Source organism: Scleropages formosus, chromosome 15, assembly GCF_900964775.1.
Source record: "Scleropages formosus chromosome 15, fSclFor1.1, whole genome shotgun sequence".
Classification (NCBI taxonomy): domain Eukaryota; kingdom Metazoa; phylum Chordata; class Actinopteri; order Osteoglossiformes; family Osteoglossidae; genus Scleropages; species Scleropages formosus.
The window spans coordinates 17723529-17742339 of NC_041820.1; the positions used below are offsets into that span (position 1 = coordinate 17723529).

The 18811-nt window shown below is 44.4% G+C and overlaps 1 protein-coding gene across 1 annotated transcript; it reads left to right on the plus strand.

Moving 5' to 3' along the window:
- On the plus strand, positions 1-13103 carry hif1aa (hypoxia inducible factor 1 subunit alpha a). Its single transcript, XM_018727619.2, has 15 exons — positions 1-365; positions 7019-7209; positions 7564-7709; positions 7805-7889; positions 7980-8092; positions 8588-8790; positions 9279-9385; positions 9492-9639; positions 9752-10035; positions 10124-10359; positions 10653-10772; positions 10897-11153; positions 11284-11392; positions 11501-11606; positions 11840-13103. The coding sequence occupies exons 1-15, from the start codon at positions 334-336 to the stop codon at positions 11989-11991; spliced, it is 2289 nt and encodes a 762-aa protein (XP_018583135.1). The 5' UTR covers positions 1-333; the 3' UTR covers positions 11992-13103.
- The last annotated feature ends 5708 nt before the right edge of the window (positions 13104-18811 follow it).

Here is an 18811-nt window from a genome sequence, read left to right on the forward strand (position 1 = left end):
CCGAGCGGCGGGGACTCAGAGAGCGTCTACAATAGTGCTGGACGAGCTGAGTGAACAGCGGAGCGACAGCCACTCTTTGGTCGACGAGACCGCGTCTCATTCGCAAACAAATGCTTTGACCTTCAGCGTACCGGAGGTTCGGCCTCTCGACACTTCGTAAAGCAACAGAGGTTAAACCTGAAAGGATATTTTCCGTCTTCCTCGGAGTTTTCTCGTGGATTTAGCCCTTTTCTTCTCCCCCCGCCGGGCCTGTGTGAAGAGGCTCAGCCGACCGCAGCGTTGTGTTGCCAGCTGCGCTAGCTAGCTTAGCGGCCAACGGAGAGAAGGACCACAATGGAAACGGTGGTTGTCACGGAAAAGAAAAGGTACGTGTCTGTTTTCTGTTCCGCTGATGGGTTTTTTTTTTTTTTTTTGCTTGTGTTACACGCTGCTGTTCGAGTGTTGTGGTTTCGCGGCTGACTAGTCTTTTTGCTGGCTAGTTAGCCTAGTTAGCTGTGTGTAGCTATTAGCTCGGTTAGCTTCGCTCCCGTGTCCACGTCGCCATTTTGTTAACGAATGTCGGAGTGTCTCGTCGAATAAAACTGAGCTACAGTAATGGCTAAATAACTCGGCTTCTTGTAATTTAATGTAATTTTGCCCTGGCGTTGATGTAATTTTCGATTTACCCCCATTTTTCTTGACACTAGGGCTGTGTGCGGTAAGCCCCTTTAGGGACGAAAGTCTGGGCTCGAACTTGTGCTCCGAATCCGATTTGCCTGAGTGTCACTGTGTGTCTCGTGTGGCAAATTCACAGGTTCCGCTTTCAATAAACCGCTGCGTCCGGTTCATTTAAACCAGTTTACTTCGTTTCACAACTGAAAATTAGTAGAGATGCTTTTAATTTTGGCGGTCAGAGTAATTTGTTTCAACCAATTTACTCAGTACAACGCAACGGACGCAGCAACTGACACGTCACGTGTATTATCACGTTGTGCCACAACAACAACACAGTTCCCGCCGGGAAGTAAAGCCTTTACTTACTGTAAAGGCTTCCAGCTTGTGGCTTAACGTGCTTGACTTAGCATCTGTTTATGTTTAGAAACGTAGATCTAGGGAAGTGAATTGGAATAGCAGTGCGAGCCAGCGGGCTGTCTTTAGCGTCAACGTGTATGTGTGTGTCTGACATGATGGACGAGAACTTTGTTGTGATGGATCTTAAACACACAATCATTAAGTTTGTGGTTTGAAACTGACACTCGGGTGCTTATTTATGGTGTTTGCCTAGAATAACAGAGCAAGTTTGCACGCACGTCATTAATATGATGCATAAAAGTTTAAATGACAGTAGGTGCAATCTGTGTGGGTTCCCAGCATTGCAGATCACAGGAGTGTTTACTGAGGATCCACGTTCACGTTGTTTTGGATGGTTTTGGGCTGCTCCACTGCCCCAACCTGCTGCTGTCATCTGGTGGGTGACTGCAAGCTGTCCCACAAAAGTAGTTCCCCGTGAGCATTGTGACCTCTTCGGTCCGTGTGGAAATCCAAGAAGCAGTGGGAACTTCAGGAGCTGAAGACTCGCACTTTGATCCTTAAGATGAATTTGATGGGTTCGGGCCAGTGCTGTGGAGTTGGAAGCAGGTATTGGGTTACTGGAGTTGGTAAAAATGTGCCAACCCTGACTAAACGTATCGTATAAGTTGGCCCCCGAAAATTAGAGGTGTAATATAGGTTTGGGCCTATGTTTTGGGGGTTGACTTCTTTGGCCGACGTGAAACTTTTGGGCAGTGCTGTGGAATCGGAATCGGAGTCGTGCAGTCGGAAGCAATTATTGGGTTACTGGGGTTGTAGGTTTTATGTACCAACTCCACAGCCCTGGTTCTGGCATAACAGCTCCTATAGTTGTTGTGTGGAATGTTGCGCTTATGGACAAGATTTTGCTTGGGATTTGTATCAGTTGCGTTGAGTGCTCCCTGTGCATAGTTTAGTGAAATGGCCTCCCCTCTGTGGTTTTGGCTTAGGAGATACTTTAAATATTCAGAGATCAGTGAAAGCCCTGGGTTGGCCCATATATAATTGAACCAGTCTGCCTCAGTGTCGGGGAGCTCAGAAGTTCGGTGGCCTTTACTGCCCTTTTACGCTCTGTAGCGAAATCTGAAGAAGCAGGTTGTTTCTTTTGCCATGAAATAGCTGGTGTAATAGGTGACTTAAATGTGAAAATTGACTAGGTTTATTATGGTTTGGTCTCACTTGCTAATTACCACGACTTGATGTCAGTTGGGATTGTTGCTGCAATGTGTGGTAATGTCAAAAGGGGAAGAACGCAGTGGCAGTATTTCAAAGTGTCACTTCAAAGAAGATTGTGACTGAAATCGAAAAGCCATTTGTAGATTGCCACAAAATCGGAGGCAGTGTTGTACTTTCTATTTCCCTGTAACATTTGAATGCTGGAATCAGATTTGTTTTTGTGTTCAAGCTCAGTTGACAGCATAGAGAAAATATTATTTAAGCTTTTATACTAGTATTGATTCAGGCAAGAAATAAACTTAACTGTGTCTATGGTTCAGTCATTTTGATATAAATGACCCCCCCCCCCCCCCCCCCCCCCTTCAAGTTTTTATCTAGAGCTTCTCCTAATGCAGATTCATGATGGTCAGGAGCCTGTCCTGGCAGCATAGTGTGTGAAGTAAGGTACACCATGGCACACTAGGCCATTACAATGTAGTTGCATGCTTTCGTAAACTGTCGGACTGCTTGGAATTAGCAGTTCCCCTGAAACTTTGCTTTGAACCATGGAAGGAAACTGGCACGCCTGGAGCAAATCCATCAGAGCATAGGGCGAATGTACAAACACACATTGTCATTCACACTTGCCTCTGAATGCACAGCTCAGGCACTGAGACACCAGTGCTTCCTGCTGTGCGACACTTTAAATATTTTTATAATGCGTGATAAAAAGGTGTTTTGGATATCTGCAAGCAATAAGGAAACTAAGACATGTTTGCAGTTCATACCAGTAAAGACCTAGGGAACTTCCGGAGCAAGATTGGTTACTGGCTGCCTTTGTGCTGTACAGTCTCAATGCACAGAAGCACTTTTCACACAGATATATGAAGCCTGCAGGCAAAAGGATTTTTCTCCGTTATGTGCTGGTTCATTGTTGCTGTTAATACTGATGATGGCGGAATTTGTGACCTTGTTAATTTCACCCATATATTATGTGCACTGATGAGTCATTTAATAATATACAAGAAATCAAAATGTAAGCTCATGCAACAAAAATCTTTACACAGAATCATCATGAGGTTAAGAACTTGTATAGGTTTAAACTATATTAATTGTATGTAGAGCCATAGCTTTCAACATTTTAAGTAGCGTTACACTCTGCTAATGCAGTGAATGGAAGTGGATCATTGGATAGTCTTCAGTTGCTCAGAAATGAGAGTGGTGGCACAGTACATGGTGCACTCCTTTTGCAGGTGGCACCTCAATTCTGCTAGCAGGCAGAAGATCTGGACATGGCTCTGGAAGCTTGTGACCGTGATGACGGGAATGTTTGAACTTCAGCCAACCTCATGTCATGTAATCTAAGTGTTGGAGGGCATAGGGCATCTTATGTCATGGAGGTAAAGGGGGGCTTCTGCTCTTCTGTGTGACCTTCACAGTACACACTTGCAGGTAATTCTCCAGCGTGACTGCTGTAGCTAGGTCCAGCGAGTGCTCTCCCTCTCAGGTGCTTTGTTGTGGAATGGCAGGAAAAAAGCTTGGCACGCCAATAAAATGCACCGCCAATTACATATTTTTTAAAATATTTATTTTGAAATGCTATAATGTATTAATATTCCTGCTGAAGGAAGACATTTATTTTTGTAATGAACAGGATGACTGACCATTTTTATTGGTTAATAGAGAATCACATATCAGTTGGTAACGAATCATGAAGTCTGTAGATCTAAAACTGTCCTATACTGAAATTTCAATAACCATTGAATGGTATCATGCTTTACTGTCCTCCATTGTTTTTAAAGGGCTGTTGGCTAATGCCTAAAGTGTTCCATTAATATCTTTTCATGCAGAAAAGCAAACATTCCTTTGATCCATATTACTGTTCTATAGATAACCAAATCAAAGAACATCCACTGAAGTAACACGATTTAGTTCCCCCCCCCCCCCCTCAGAAAGCAGTCAGTTTTGGGGCTGTTGCTGCATATGCTTCTTGGCTTTGAAGAGTATGTGAAATGTGAGAGACATTCTTATTCCCAAACATTTATTACAGTTTTTGAACTTGCAAGTGTCAAATTTTAAAATTGAAGTTGAAGATGCATTTTGAGGTCCATGGGAAAGAGGTATCAAATTGTACAACAGTGTAATGTAAGGTCATTCAGTGGGCTATAACCAGATTATATGTCCAAACTTTGATTTTGAACTAGTTGTGGGTGTCACCGTGCATACTTGTTGTGCTGACTGTTTTATTAACTTTTGTGAACCACAATTACGATATAGTGTCCCTAATATTTAACGTTTGAGATTTCCCCCCTTATTTGTTTTTGGTATAAGTAACTGACTTTGGGATATCATCCTGAATTGCTATATAAAAATGTTCACACAGTATTCAAACACCATGGAGAAAGTGGGACAGCTGGTAGTGTAGCGATTAGAGATGCTGCCTTTGGATCCAAAGGTTGTAGGTTTGATCCCCTCCTCCGGCTGTAGTACCCTTGAGCAAGATACTTGCCCTGAAGTTTTCCAGCTCAATTTTTGCCAAATGACCAATTACATACGTAACTAAGCAGTCATTTTTTGTTGACAAGCAGTTACCAGCATGTGTAGGCTATAAAATGGGTTGGACACTCAGCTCTTTACAAGTTCAGGCATGAGACAAATAGTGTTCAAGATGTAAAATTTGATGTGCTTGATTTGCTGGTGCATTGGTCACAAAAGCTGCAAAATTATTTGATGTGGTAAGAGTAGATTCATATCACAGTATTTTCAATAAGGAAAAACTGTAGAATGAGGAGATTGATCTCTTACCACCAAGGATGCATGGATGCTTCTTCTGTGGCCCAGTTTAATAATTTAAAAAAAAAAAAAAAAAAAGGGTAGGGGGAATGTTGGAAACTTCAATTCCCCCCCCCCCCCCCCCCCCTTCTAAACTTGGTGTTGGATCTATAATGATAATGGGCGTGTTGATACTCTGCATGGTAAAGGAAAAAGGTAAGGAATACAAAACTGGATAACAAATCTTACACCATAGTTTAGTATTTGTATTACAGTAATTACTGCAGCTATTCTAAAATGAGGTCTGACTACTGTTAGTGTTTATGTATTTGTTTCCAATATTTTATTAGCTGTTTCTTACCCCATTAAGTCCATATATACAAAATAAGGTGTATAGACCCACACAAAGGCATATTAGTGTTCAACAGACCTTTTAAAAGTCTACATGTGATTGGCTGATGGACTAAATGTCTGGGATTTGAGTTTCACACATTGTACACAGCCTGGATTTTCAATTGCCTTGATGGCAGGTGGAGTCAAGGAAATGTGCACCTCTCTCCAGTCCCTGTGGAAGCTCAGCAGCAGGAGAGGTGGGATGTTGACTAGAGAATGGTCCATGCATAATCGTGTCTTGTGAAGTGGTGTAATGGTTATCTCATCTCTTCAGTTCTGTCCAACACAGTGCCATATGTACCTTGGTAACCTGTTGTTTTCAGCTGAGGATAATGTTCAAGACTAAATGCACAAGAACAATTGCTTTAATTAAAATTAAACTGTGCTTTGATATTTTGGTACCATCAAGATAGTGTATTTGTATCCGTGTTCTGTTTACTCAGAGTTGTACATTGTTTAGAGAAAAGTATCTGCTGAATGCATAAATGTACAGCATTGAACTCTACTTGGAGGTCACACTTAAGGGGGAACAATGCCTGTTTCGGCATAACTGACCAGACATGCCTGTCAGACATGTTAGTCACATCCTGCCAGGGCGTGTCAGGGCCCGTAAGGAACTTCAGTTTGCGATGATTTCTGCAACAACAGGCCTAAGCTGGCTTCACCTGTTACTCAGCACAATGGGTTGGGTATGCATATGATGGCTTGTTTACATTTCTGCAGCTGGGATGTTGAGCAACAACTCATTTACAATTGACCCTTTTGAGTCTTTCACTTGCCATGAAATGCAGTGTACAGCTGCGTTAATTTAGTCATCGGCTGTATATGTAAGGCCCTACCTGACGTCGGTCCCAAAATAAAGATCCAAACATCCCCTGATCGTGGAGAACTTTGGATTAGTAGGTGGTGTAATTGGCTGAGACCAGGATGTTGGTGGTCCCAGTGGCCATGGACCCTGAAGACAAGGAAGGAACCTGATACAGTCATATCCTAGCATTGTAGTAGTGCGCAATTTTATTGGAAAACAGAAGTGCTTGTATAGCCGCTCTCCTTGGATGACTTTCAGTGGAATCTGTTAGAGAGAAATGGCAAAATGCTTAAGCTTTTCTTGAGACTGCATTCAAGTGCCTGGATGAAATCTGATACGGTTGTTGAGCACAGCCCGTCTCATTGTTTTAATGCACTCCCCAGTCTGGGGTTTTTTTTTTTTTTTTTTTTGAGTTTAGTGTCTTAAAAGGACTTGTCTCTTGTACTTTTTTTTTTTCCCCTAGCTTAATTCAAGGAAAGAGCATTACACTACTTGTGCTTTTCTTCCACTACCAAAACAATCTAAGTGGCTAAATGCTTTTGTGATGTTATACAGTATATCACAACTAAGTTTTCCAGACCTAGGTGTCAGTATTGTTTCTTCTCCTCAGGTTATCAGAATAGCTGATTGTTCATTCTCTATAGTCTAACAATGCCCTCTGCTTCAGCCAGCCAGAGTCCAAAAACTTTTCATTCTCCAGTGAAACTTTCTTAAAAAAGGGACCACCAGGATACTTGCCAATCAAGGTGCCCCCCCCCCCCCCCCCCCCCCAAAAAAAGTAGATCCTGTGAACAAATCAAAAGGCTTACGTCAGTGACACTATTTCGTTCTGCTTGCTTGCAGGGTGAGTTCAGAGCGTCGAAAAGAGAAGTCGCGGGATGCGGCACGATGTCGCCGGGGCAAGGAGTCAGAGGTATTCTTTGAGTTGGCGCACCAGCTGCCCCTGCCGCACAACGTGACCTCCAACCTGGATAAGGCCTCCATTATGAGGTTAACAATCAGTTACCTGCGCATGAGGAAGCTGCTCAGTGCAGGTAATTGTCTGTCACACACACACAAAGTGTCTGCAAAGTTGTCAAGATAATGGTTTGAACAGAATATTTGTTTAAAATGCTATCCCTATTAGTAATGGAGTCATAGCCTTGTACCTGCTTATCATTCACACTTTTACTACAATGTTAGGATTAAAGCATAGAAAATGAGGTGTGTGCACATACCCTGTGCTTGGAATGGTTGTATTTTATCACTGGGTTTTGGCTTTTCTTGCAACACCCTGTAAAATCCAAGATATCAACAAGATTGAGAGGAAGTTAAGTAGTGTTCTTTGTGGTTTGCACTTGTTCTTGCTTTGGCTTTACTACTGGGATTTTTCTCCCCTCAACCTGCAGAGAAGTCTGAAGAAGAGTCAGAGCTTGACTCGCAGCTCAACAGCTTCTATCTGAAGGCCTTGGAGGGGTTTCTCATGGTGCTGTCCGAGGATGGGGACATGGTCTATCTCACGGAAAATGTCAGCAAATGCCTTGGCCTGGCCCAGGTGCGTCTGCAGATTCTGGGCTGATCCAAGAAATTTTATTCCCACTTTATATTATTGTCCACTTTTAAATACCTGTCTTCTCTACCCTGCAACAGTTTGACCTGACAGGACACAGTGTCTTTGACTTCACCCATCCCTGTGACCATGAGGAGCTACGAGAGATGCTAGTCCACAGAACTGGTGGGTTATATACACAAGCAAGGCCACAGCTGTCACACTGGCTGCATTATTTGTATGGCAATGTCACTTTTTCTGGCTTGTTTGTCCTAGGGCCCTCTAAGAAGGCAAAAGAGAAGAACACAGAACGCAGCTTTTTTCTGCGCATGAAGTGCACACTTACCAGCAGGGGGCGGACTGTAAACGTCAAGTCTGCCACCTGGAAGGTTTGTAATCTCCTTTGTGTTGGAAGTGCCTATGGCTCCACAACTTAATTCTGTGTAAAACTTAAGCCATTCAGTAATTTGGTCATGACTAACAGCAGCACTGAGCTACTGAGGGTGTGTCTGCCACTCAAGGCTAAGTAAATGGGCTAACAGCATTTAATTGCTCTGTCATTAGCGACCAGTGCCACTTTTCTCCTGCCATGCAGAGTAATAAAGATGGGCCAAGTCCCCCATCCCCAGGAGTGACAAATACTACCCTCTCTTAAGGTCCTTTTAAAGCTCTTTGAAAGCCATCCAGTAAGAACAAGGGCAATATGGCAGATGAGACCTGCAAGCCCTCACCATTTGCACTGTCTGACCCACTGAAGATCAGTTGCTGACCAGAAGTGGGTTGTTGGTGTATGTCTGGTAGGAATTGGATATAATATTTAACTGCTCCCTACTGGGGTGTTTGACTGCAGGATAAATGATACATGTCTGTCTGCTCCCCGCCAGGTGTTGCACTGCACTGGGCATGTCCGCGTGTATGAGAACATTGAGGGTGAAAGCCACTGTGGTTACAAGGAGCCACCTGTCCCTTACCTGGTGCTTATTTGTGAGCCCATTCCTCATCCGGCCAACATTGAGGTCCCACTGGACAGCAAGACCTTCCTGAGCCGCCACACGCTGGACATGAAATTCTCCTACTGTGACGAGAGGTGACTCATTATAAAGGCTGGAAAGTGCTAGGCATGAAAATTAGGAGGAAAGGAGCAGACTGGTTATGGTCTGTTTTAATAGGTTTTTTTCATACAATGAATGCCAATGTTAAATTAAGTTGAGAATGTATTTTGATTAATATCCATTTGAAAATCCTAAATTTATGGCATGTTTTACTTGCAAGTTCTTTTGGGAGTGCTCCTTGACAGTTTTCATTGAGTGAAATGGTTGATTACACAAAACTATACTAAAGTGCCACCTGGTGGCTGAATAGTCAAACAGCAAAGAGGAACAACTGAGTTATTCAGTGAATTGTGGATTCACATTCCTTCTAGTTAACTGCAGACAGATTTTATAGATATACCTTGAAAGCCTGTAAAACCTGATGAATGTTGTGCTCAAGAGCAGTAGTGAATATATGACCTGCAAGTTTTGTCTTGTTCTCTAAGACCACTAATACTCATCCCTGCTTTCCCTTTCAATTCAGAGTCACAGAACTGATGGGATATGAACCAGAGGACTTGCTTAACCGCTCAGTCTATGAGTACTACCATGCCCTGGACTCAGACCACTTGACCAAGACACACCACAACTGTACGTTATGGTGTATGAAAGACCTGAATAACTACACACACCTGTGGCATGATGTTAGAGGAGCCAGGAGCGCTCATTGATCTCTCACCCTCTGTCTCCACTGCAGTGTTTGCAAAGGGCCAGGCTACCACAGGCCAGTACCGTATGCTGGCCAAGAAGGGTGGGTACGTGTGGGTGGAAACCCAGGCCACAGTCATCTACAACACCAAGAACTCCCAGCCACAGTGCATCGTATGTGTAAACTATGTGCTCAGGTACAAAAATTGACTGTCTGAAATGACTGCTTGGGAGTAGTGCTGTTTGATTAAGGGCAATAGCATCTGTTCTGTGTTATACATGAAACCTGTCTTCCTCCATGCCTTGCAGCAATATAGTGGAGGAGAAGCTGGTACTGTCCCTGGAACAGACAGAAAAAGATGTCAAAGGGGATGTTAAAGAAGATGTTGAGGATGTCAGTGAAGACACTGAGGAGCTCAAGTTCTCAGAGCCAACAGGTCTTGAGGCAGACATGATCAAGCTGTTCACCAAGGCAGAGGACACTGAGTGTGCAGACAGTCTGTATGACAAACTGAAGGAGGAGCCTGATGGCCTGACCATGTTGGCTCCTGCTGCTGGTGACACTATCATTCACCTGGACTTCAGCTGCCCTGGTGAGTCCACCTGTTGGAATGGTCTAGACCTTGGGCCTTCCAAGCTGGCTGTAGATGCTCATGCCTCTTGCTTCTGTCTATCCTGAAGACCCAGAACAACCCTTGCTGAAGGAGGTTGCACTCTACAATGACGTCATGCTCCCTTCTACCAGCGTCAAGCCACCCTTGTCCCCCTTGCCGCCCAGTGAGCCAGACCCACCACTGAGCACCAAGGTGCGTGCCAAGCTGGAACCTGGCTCTGAAGACTTCCCCTTCAGCATGGTCCGTACTGCAGACTCTTCCCGTACTACCCCCGGACCGAGTGCTGGACGTGCCTCCCCTCAGGTGTGCCCACTACTTCATGCTGTCATAGGTATCTCAAAAGGCAAACTAGGTTGCACCCATACTGTGTGATGTTACAGCTTAAGTATTACTAGTAACACTGGCATGTTGCATAATGTGATTCTGGGCTGGTAAACAGTGATACTCAGGAATCAAATCAGACTCATCTCATTGCCTCTCCTGGGGGGGGGGGAAAAAAAAAGGTTTTGATCAATAAATGTAGCTGTTTCTCCTAATAAGCAGAAATGTAGAAAGTTCTGGAAATTTTTTTTGAAATTGTCTGGCTCCTGTTGCAGCCTGACAGTCCTCTGGACTTCTGCTTCCAAGTGGACTCTGATATTGGCAGCGAGTTCAAGTTGAACCTTGTGGAGAAACTGTTTGCCATCGACACTGAGCCTAAAACCCCATTTACACAGGTACTGCTGCTTTCTGGTTAAAGGTGATGTTAGGTGTCATTTCTGAATAGTCAATTACTCAGCCTTTCAGAAAGCCAGACAAGTTCTCAACATGGCTGCTTCTCTCTGAACTGTCCCTATGCAGGCCATGGAGGATCTTGACCTAGAGATGCTGGCTCCTTACATCCCTATGGATGATGACTTCCAGTTGCATGTGCTCTCCCCAGCGGAGTCCCTGGCCTCCACTACTTCCCAGCCTCATGCAGCATCACCCCTGCACTTGTTGCAGGAAGTGCAGAGTGCCCCCTGCTCTCCATTTAGTGGGAGCTGCAGCCGTACATCCTCCCCCGCCCCACCTGATACGGGCGACATCCCCCGTTGTGCCACCCCAGTCGGCAAGAGGTAAAACCATGGGTAAAAAAAACCTTGTGTCTGTCAGCATTTTAGAGTCAGTCCCTTTTTGCAGTTAGCCAGACTTCAACAGGGATCCCAAAGGTGATGCTTTTTGTCTCTGACATGCACCACACTTCAGAATTACAGGGGCAGATGTAGAGTTGTCTCCAAAGATGCTGGCCCTCCACAATGCTCAGCGAAAGAGGAAGCTAGAGGGAGAGGCCACACTGTCCCAGGCACTTGGACTGGTGAGTGCTGGTTCAGTGGAGGGCTCAAATATCCATGTGCTCCTGTAACTGATGTTAGAGGGAATCAATCTACTAAAACAAATTATGCTCTCCTCTGATATTTTCCAGGGTGCTTTGCTTGAAGGAACAGTGAATAAGGGGAAGAGAGCCAGGGTGCTGGAGACCAGTGCCTCTGAAGGGCTCTCGCACAAAACCATGCTCTTCCTACCATCAGGTGGGCTTCCACAGTTTGACTGAAAGTGCAGTGTATATTTTCTAATTTAGTTAATAGGTCAATGTTATAAGTTCTTAAAACTTGTGTCTACTAAGTTTTGTGATCTTAGACCCTAATACTATATATATTGTTTCAGAATTCATGTTTGTACATAGAACATCTGTTTCCTGTTTTGATACAAAAAAATCAGGCTGGAGTTTGTGTCTCACTTGTCCTTTAACCCTCTTTTGCAGATCTAGCCAGCCGCCTGATAGGTGGCTCGGTAGAGGGCAACAGCCTGCCACAGCTCACCCGCTATGACTGCGAGGTCAATGCACCTGTGCTGGATCGCCAGCACCTTTTGCAGGGTGAGGAGTTGCTGCGTGCTCTGGACCAAGTCAACTGAGTGCTGCCCTGCTGTGCAATTCTGGACACTGCAACCCTCTCCAAAAAACTGCCCCTGTTTCTCACAAAGCCCTCTATTCTCTATTTATATTTTCTATATCCAGTTGTTTCAATCCAGCTCCAGTCTTGCACCTTACATAGATGTTAAGAGTATTTTCCTCATTGTCACATATAGAACACCGTAGCCGCAGTGCTGAAGTAGCCTTAACCTTGAGTGCAGGTGGGTCACGAGCGGCTGCTTGTGGTGTTTGAAGCCTTCGCTTACCTAAACGCACACATTGAGTCCTCTTCCAATGTACCCCATTCCCACAGCAGCAGTGCTTTTGGCAAAAGTGAATTGTAGCCACAGTCGCACAATATTGTATTTTCTTAAAAGATTACCAGCAATTCTCGCAATATATTAAGCATTTTTAAAAGTACTTTTAATGGAAAATTCAACCATGTATTTTTTTTCTCCTTGGTTGTATTTTGTCGTTTTTCCTACGTAGTGGTACAATATAAAAAAGTCTGGATTGCTTTAGTCACTGTCTAATTGTTCTGGTTTGAATGATTGACTCAATTTACCAATACATGGTGTATTGTCTATACATGTCAGTCCATTTGTATTTGTATCCATATTTCTTCACCTATAATCTTCAGTGGCAATTACATTCAACAAAAAGATTTTAGGAAGGATAAAACCTTGAAATTGTTGGAGACAAGAAGGGGTTTAAATGTAACTTGGACCTACATTTAAATTTGTCACATTTATAATTTCTTTGGATAGACTTTAATTTCATTTTTCCCACAAGCTCATATGGTAGTTGTAAAACTTCCTGCTTAATTGTGTAGAAGAGTAAAAAAAAAATGCTTGTTATACTGTTAAAACCAATGCTATTCTCAGTTTTGTCTTCAGTAATGTAGATCACATCATGCAATGTTGGGTTTTCATGCTACTTGTTGCTCACATATATTCTAAAGCAGCTATTTTCAAAGTTCCTATTTCTTTTAGGAAAGTAATTTCCTAGTACAACTGTCATTTGTAACTTTATTGATCCCTCTATTGACAGTCTGTGGTTCTAACACTAAATGTATTGTTTTATTTACATCAGTAAATGACCAATGCGGACCAGGCTACATGTAAAGAGGCTTCATTTTTCTTTGTTTCCAAGAAATACTAGTTTTCTGCATGTGCTGTCCTAACATTACTAACAGGACCTTTGGAGTCAGATATACTGCGGTCATGTACACTGCAGATGTATTTATTACAAGTCTCATTTAAACCAAATGTATAACTGAACACAATAAGAGTAAAAGTGCATGCAACCTGATTTCCTAAAACACAACTGACATAAGTTAAACCTATACCACAAGAGAAGAGTGCTTGAATAGAAATCATTAATGCTTCTAATCTGAGTTTCAACTTGGCTCTTACATTTTCCCAGCTGCCGGTGGTAGTTTTAAAAATGTCTTTCAGCACAGAAGGAAACAGTCTGTCAGGGTTACGGAACAAAATGCTGCAGTAACTATACTTGGAGAACATGGAGTGTTCTATGAGGTCCTAGCACTGGTAATTTAAATTTGACATTAAAAATAAGCAAGAGTTGCAACACCCCCTCCAGATTTATGCGGTGGGTCCGGGGTTCAAGTCCCACTTGGGGTGCCTTGCGACAGACTGGCGTCCTCTCCTGGGTGTGTTCCCTGCGACCCCGTATGGGACAAGCAATTCAGAAAGCGTGTGTGTGTGCTTGCTCTCAAAAACACCTGCCAAACATCTAAGCACTCGATTATGGCGCCAAGTATAGCGCCCCTGCCCCAAACTAACCTTACACCCTGACAAAATGTACCTCAGTGTCGCTACACAACTTACAAAAACCATTACCACTTGTCCACTGCTTAACATTCTGGGGTGTTGGCAGCACGTCAAAAGTCGCTCCAACAACGAACTTAAGGCAACTTGCCTCCATAGCTCATCCATCTTGCCAGTTTAACTTCCTCTTGGTCACACCTTCCCAGTTCACCCACTGGTCCTGCTTAACTAATGCAACTGCCTCTGCACACCTTGCCACCTCTTTCTGCCCCCGGACTTGCTCAATTACCAGCTGCCGTTTGTCTGCCTCTGGGGCAGCGCTCCATAACCGCTGCATACGGCCCAAACCAAACCCCACCTTCCTCCTCTGCACCTGTCCAACCACGCCGGACAACATCTCTGGGATTCACTGATGGCACCACCTGTTTGACAACCTCAGCTTTTGACTCTGCTAGAGTCAGCTCCAGACCCACCTTCACACACTTGTACTCTTCCACCAAACTTGTTACTAGCAGCTCCAGCATACCGTTACGCTACACTACTTAAACAGCATGGCACTCCCAGCATGGCACTGCCGTACTAATAACCCCCTCGAGCTTCTCAACCTTCCAAACAGAAAACTCATATACCATAAGCGGCCACTTAATACGTGGCAAGAGCCCAAACTGCAGACAACAACTTTAACTTACCAGGAAGGAGGGATGCATCAGTGCTCTTTATACCTTCCACAACTACCTCCCTTAGTGCCACAACCTGCTTCCTGTCACTTAACACAGAACTATACAACCTTTCCAACTGGCTTCTCCAGAATAGATGGAATTACTTCCTGATCAATACAAAACTTCTCCTACACCACCTTCCCACAAACAATCGATACTCCTTTATTTACTCGGCTTAACTTGAAGTGGGCTAAGTTGAAGGTTATCATTGTGCCTGGACAACAAATGACTAGTACAAGGAGCCGTAACCGTAAGTGTCATCATAAATGCTCTAATGGGGGGTAGGCGCGTCCCGTCCCGTCCCATCCCATCCCGCAGCCTCTCGCCACCAACAACCCATTTGGAAGCCCTTATAACTTTCATTGCCATTGTGAAAGCGAATGGTGAAATCGTACATCCAGCCATGATTCCAACCAATGCCAAGATGTTGTATAGCCTTCTGTACTAAAACAAAACTGAATATCTGCAATGTAGGCTTTTATCAGCCCCGTAACACTTTCAGGAACCTTGAAAAACCTGAATGCCTCCCACAGCAAACTGTGCGGAACCAAGTACACGAGGGCAGCTGGACTAAGTGCAGGATCGGTTGTCAGGAAAGAGGGATCAGGCAAGTTCTCGTTGTCGGGGATGGGCGAAGAGTTGGTCAATTGGCGATCAGAGTGAGAGCGAGGATCCAAGGACATGGTCAGGGAACAAAGCGAAGGGTTGAAAGCCAGGAAATGGAGACAGGAAGCAAGGGACAAGGAAGAACTAGACATAGCGCAGGAGGGACGGTTGTCTCAATGAGATTCCGCAATTGTACGGGAGCTGAGGAGGGTCTTTTAAAGGCAAACAGTCAGGTGCTTGATTTGTGTCAGGGGCTGTTGATCGTGATGCAGGCATGGACATGACACCCATAAGCATTAGAAGAATACCACATGGAGATCTTTTCTCCTTCTTGGCAGACCATCTGAGCACACCCCGAGCATCCCAGAAACCCTGCATTCTGTACGGCGGTATCAATCAGCCTATTGGCTTTCAAGTACGCTACCAACCTCCTTGCCACAACACTAAATAAGATCTTCCCTTCAACATTGAGAAGGCTAATAGTGCTAAACTAGCCTACCCCAACAGCATCCTTCTCTTTAGGAATAAAAATTCCTCCCGCTCTCTGCCAAGACTTTGGAATTACCCCCTTCTTCCATACAACAGCCATCAACCTCCACAACAACTTCAGTACACCTGGTGCACACAAACACCCGTTAAGGTACCCCGTTTTGGCAAGGTGCCGAAGAGGCCCTTGCCCGCCGCACTACATTTTGCACCTCCCCCCCACCTTGGGGGGCACACATCCATTTCCCACTTTATCTCCCTTACAGGGAGGATATCCACTGGCAACTCCAGTCCACCATCATGCTCTTTACCAGAGTACACCTCATGCAGATAGCCATCCAACTTTTACTTTTCTACCCTTAACATCCCAGACTTCTCTTTACCAAACAGCCTTCACAAACTTGAAAGGGTCTCTGAAAAACACCACCCTGGCTCATTCCTTCTTTCTCCTCCTCCACCTAAGAGCCTCTGCCCTTCTTAATACAATCAGTCTACTCTTTATACCTGCCTGCAAAACACAAATACTCTCATATACTCTCTGAGTCAACCCCCACCTCCATCGTGGTAGAGAGTCGGGCAACCATGAGCATTGTGCCGTGGGCTTAACGGGGGCTCTGTATATCCGTAGGGCTAATCATCCTTCGGAAGTAACCTTCAGATTGCTAGAATTGTAACAGGTAAACAAGTCTTGTCCACTGACAAGACTGAAGGCACCATGGGAAAAGCACCTGATTCATCTTTATATGAATGCCAACATTGTGCCAGGTCCTTCAAATCCAAAGCCGGACGGACACTCCATATCTGCCAGCAACACCCCAAGATTTATCATTCAATAAGATCTGAGGAGAGGACAACAGAGATCAAGAAGAGGTGTTTTGATGGGGAAGATGAGCTGTCTGAAATTGCCAACACTGAACTTGACATAAAGAAACAACATGAAGGACAAGTTCGAAACGTCAATACTTTGATACATAAACAGTGGCAGCAGCGGACAGTGGACTTATAGGCATATTTCCACACTGAATACAGAAGAAACAGCCAAGAGTGTCGACCAGTGTATCAAACACCTACTCGATACTGTACAGCCTTCAAAAAAGCATGACAGAGACGATAAGCGGAAGACAGATCAATCTGCAGAAAAACTGACCAAAGAGAAATGCACAGATACAATAACATCTAGAAGAGCCCTCAAGCGCATCCAGTACGCTAGAATCCAGAGCCTGTATAAGAAGAACAGAAAGCGGGCAGCGGACCTCATACTAAGAGGCGAGTGGGACACGAAGGCAGCTACCACAGTATCAGATAATGACAAACTTAGACACTGAACAGGGGTGTTAGAAGGAAGTAAAGTCAGTGATCCAAGGCCAGCAGTTAAAATAGGTACAACATACTACGATATGTTAGATCCTATCACCGACGAAGTAGTAGGATTAATGGTCAGGAGCCTATGCTACAATAAGGCTCCTGGTCCTGATGGCCTGCTTAATAGATCGGTAAGAGCCATAAACATTCATAGCCTGTGCCTACTATTTAACGGCGTACTAATGTCGGGGGTCGTTCCAGAAAATTTTAAACTCAGGAGGACAACACTGTTTCCGAAAACCTCGACAGCAAAGGATGCAACAGAATTCAGACCCATCTCTGTAGGAAATTAACTGTGCTGACTGTACCATAAAATTCTTGCTAGGCGTATGTCTACATACATACCGCTCAACATGGCACAGAAGGGCTTTCGCAGCATTGATGGCTGCAGTGCGAATATTATGATCCTCAGCACTATAATAGATGATGCCAAAAAGACAAATCAAGATCTAGCGACTTGCAAAAAGCATTCGACTCCGTAGCCCATGAGTCGATAATTAGAGGAGCCATAGGTGTAGGAGTACCGGAATACATCTGCTGGTACCTACAAGAATATTACTCGTCTGGGACAACAGAACTCCTTGGCCAAAGAGTCCGGATGACGACTGGAGTTAGACAGGGCGACCCACTAAGTCTGCTTCTGTTTAACTGCGTTCTAGATGAGGCAATTGAGGAGGTCCACCGCCTTAATAGTGGCTACAGGCTAAGGGACTATAAGTACAAATCACTGGCCTTTGCAGACGACATGGTGCTCATAGCAAGCACTGAGATGGGACTATGGAGACAGCTAAAGAAGCTGCTAGACTGTTTGGCGCTATCTGGTCTAACACCGAATGCAAAGAAATGCGCTACGCTGAGGATCATCGAAGATCCTAGGAACAACACTTGGTAATGCAGCCCTAATACCATTGCGCTCATAGGACAGGATCGGGTGCCAGCTATAGACATCATGGGCACATACAAATATTGGGGGTACACTTCGGTGCCCAACACAGACAAATGTCAGATCAAGAGGCCCTAAACAACATGCTGCAACAACTGAAGAAAGCTCCGTTAAAACCACACCAGAGAATGTTCCTGCTGAGGAATTACGTGATACCAAGAGTCCAGTATCAACTGGTGCATGGGCAAGTGACTGCAAAGTCACTAAATAAATCGAATAATGTCATTCCAGGCTTCACAAGAACAACACTGAGGCTACTCCACAACACTGCAATAGGATTCTTTCACAGCAACACTGTGGATGGGGGACTAGGTGTCCCAAACATGGACTCAGGTTCCATATCTCAAATACAATAGAACGATGAACGTGAAGAGGATCCTGGAGGAGGACACCAATAATAATCCAATAAACACAAATAGATTTATCACTCGACTACAGAAGGACGCACAGCTAATGAAGAAAAAGGGGTTCATTATAGACAATAAAGCATCGTACAGGACGTATTGGGCGGAGGAACTATATACCAGCTGGGATGGTATGGGCCTTAGAAACAAATCAGTGCCCTCAAGACAGCTTCTGGGTTGGGAACGGGGCAACCCTGCAATCAGGCAAAAATTACATAAAGGCCATAAAGATAAGGGGAAACCTGTCAGAGACCAGAGAGAGAAGAATAAGAGACAGGGAAGAGGTATCCAAATGCAGTGATGGGTGTAATGCCACAGAAAGCCTTGGCCATATCCTGCAATCCTGTAACAGGGTGCACGACAAACGTGTGGCAAGTCACAATACCATTAATAACAAACTAACAGGCCTAATCACTGCTAAAGGATACCAGGCCATCCAAGAACCAAGGTTAAAAACCAAAGATGGCACTAGAATTCCTGATATCATCTGCTACAACAACAAGCAGCTGTTC

Bases quoted from the DNA above. Each gene is read 5' to 3' on its own strand.
- hif1aa (XM_018727619.2), top strand. From the start codon at position 334: ATGGAAACGGTGGTTGTCACGGAAAAGAAAAG. The intron at 10,360-10,652 runs GTGTGCCCACTA...CTCCTGTTGCAG, and splicing joins CTGGACGTGCCTCCCCTCAG to CCTGACAGTCCTCTGGACTT. The intron at 11,154-11,283 runs GTAAAACCATGG...ACCACACTTCAG, and splicing joins GCCACCCCAGTCGGCAAGAG to AATTACAGGGGCAGATGTAG.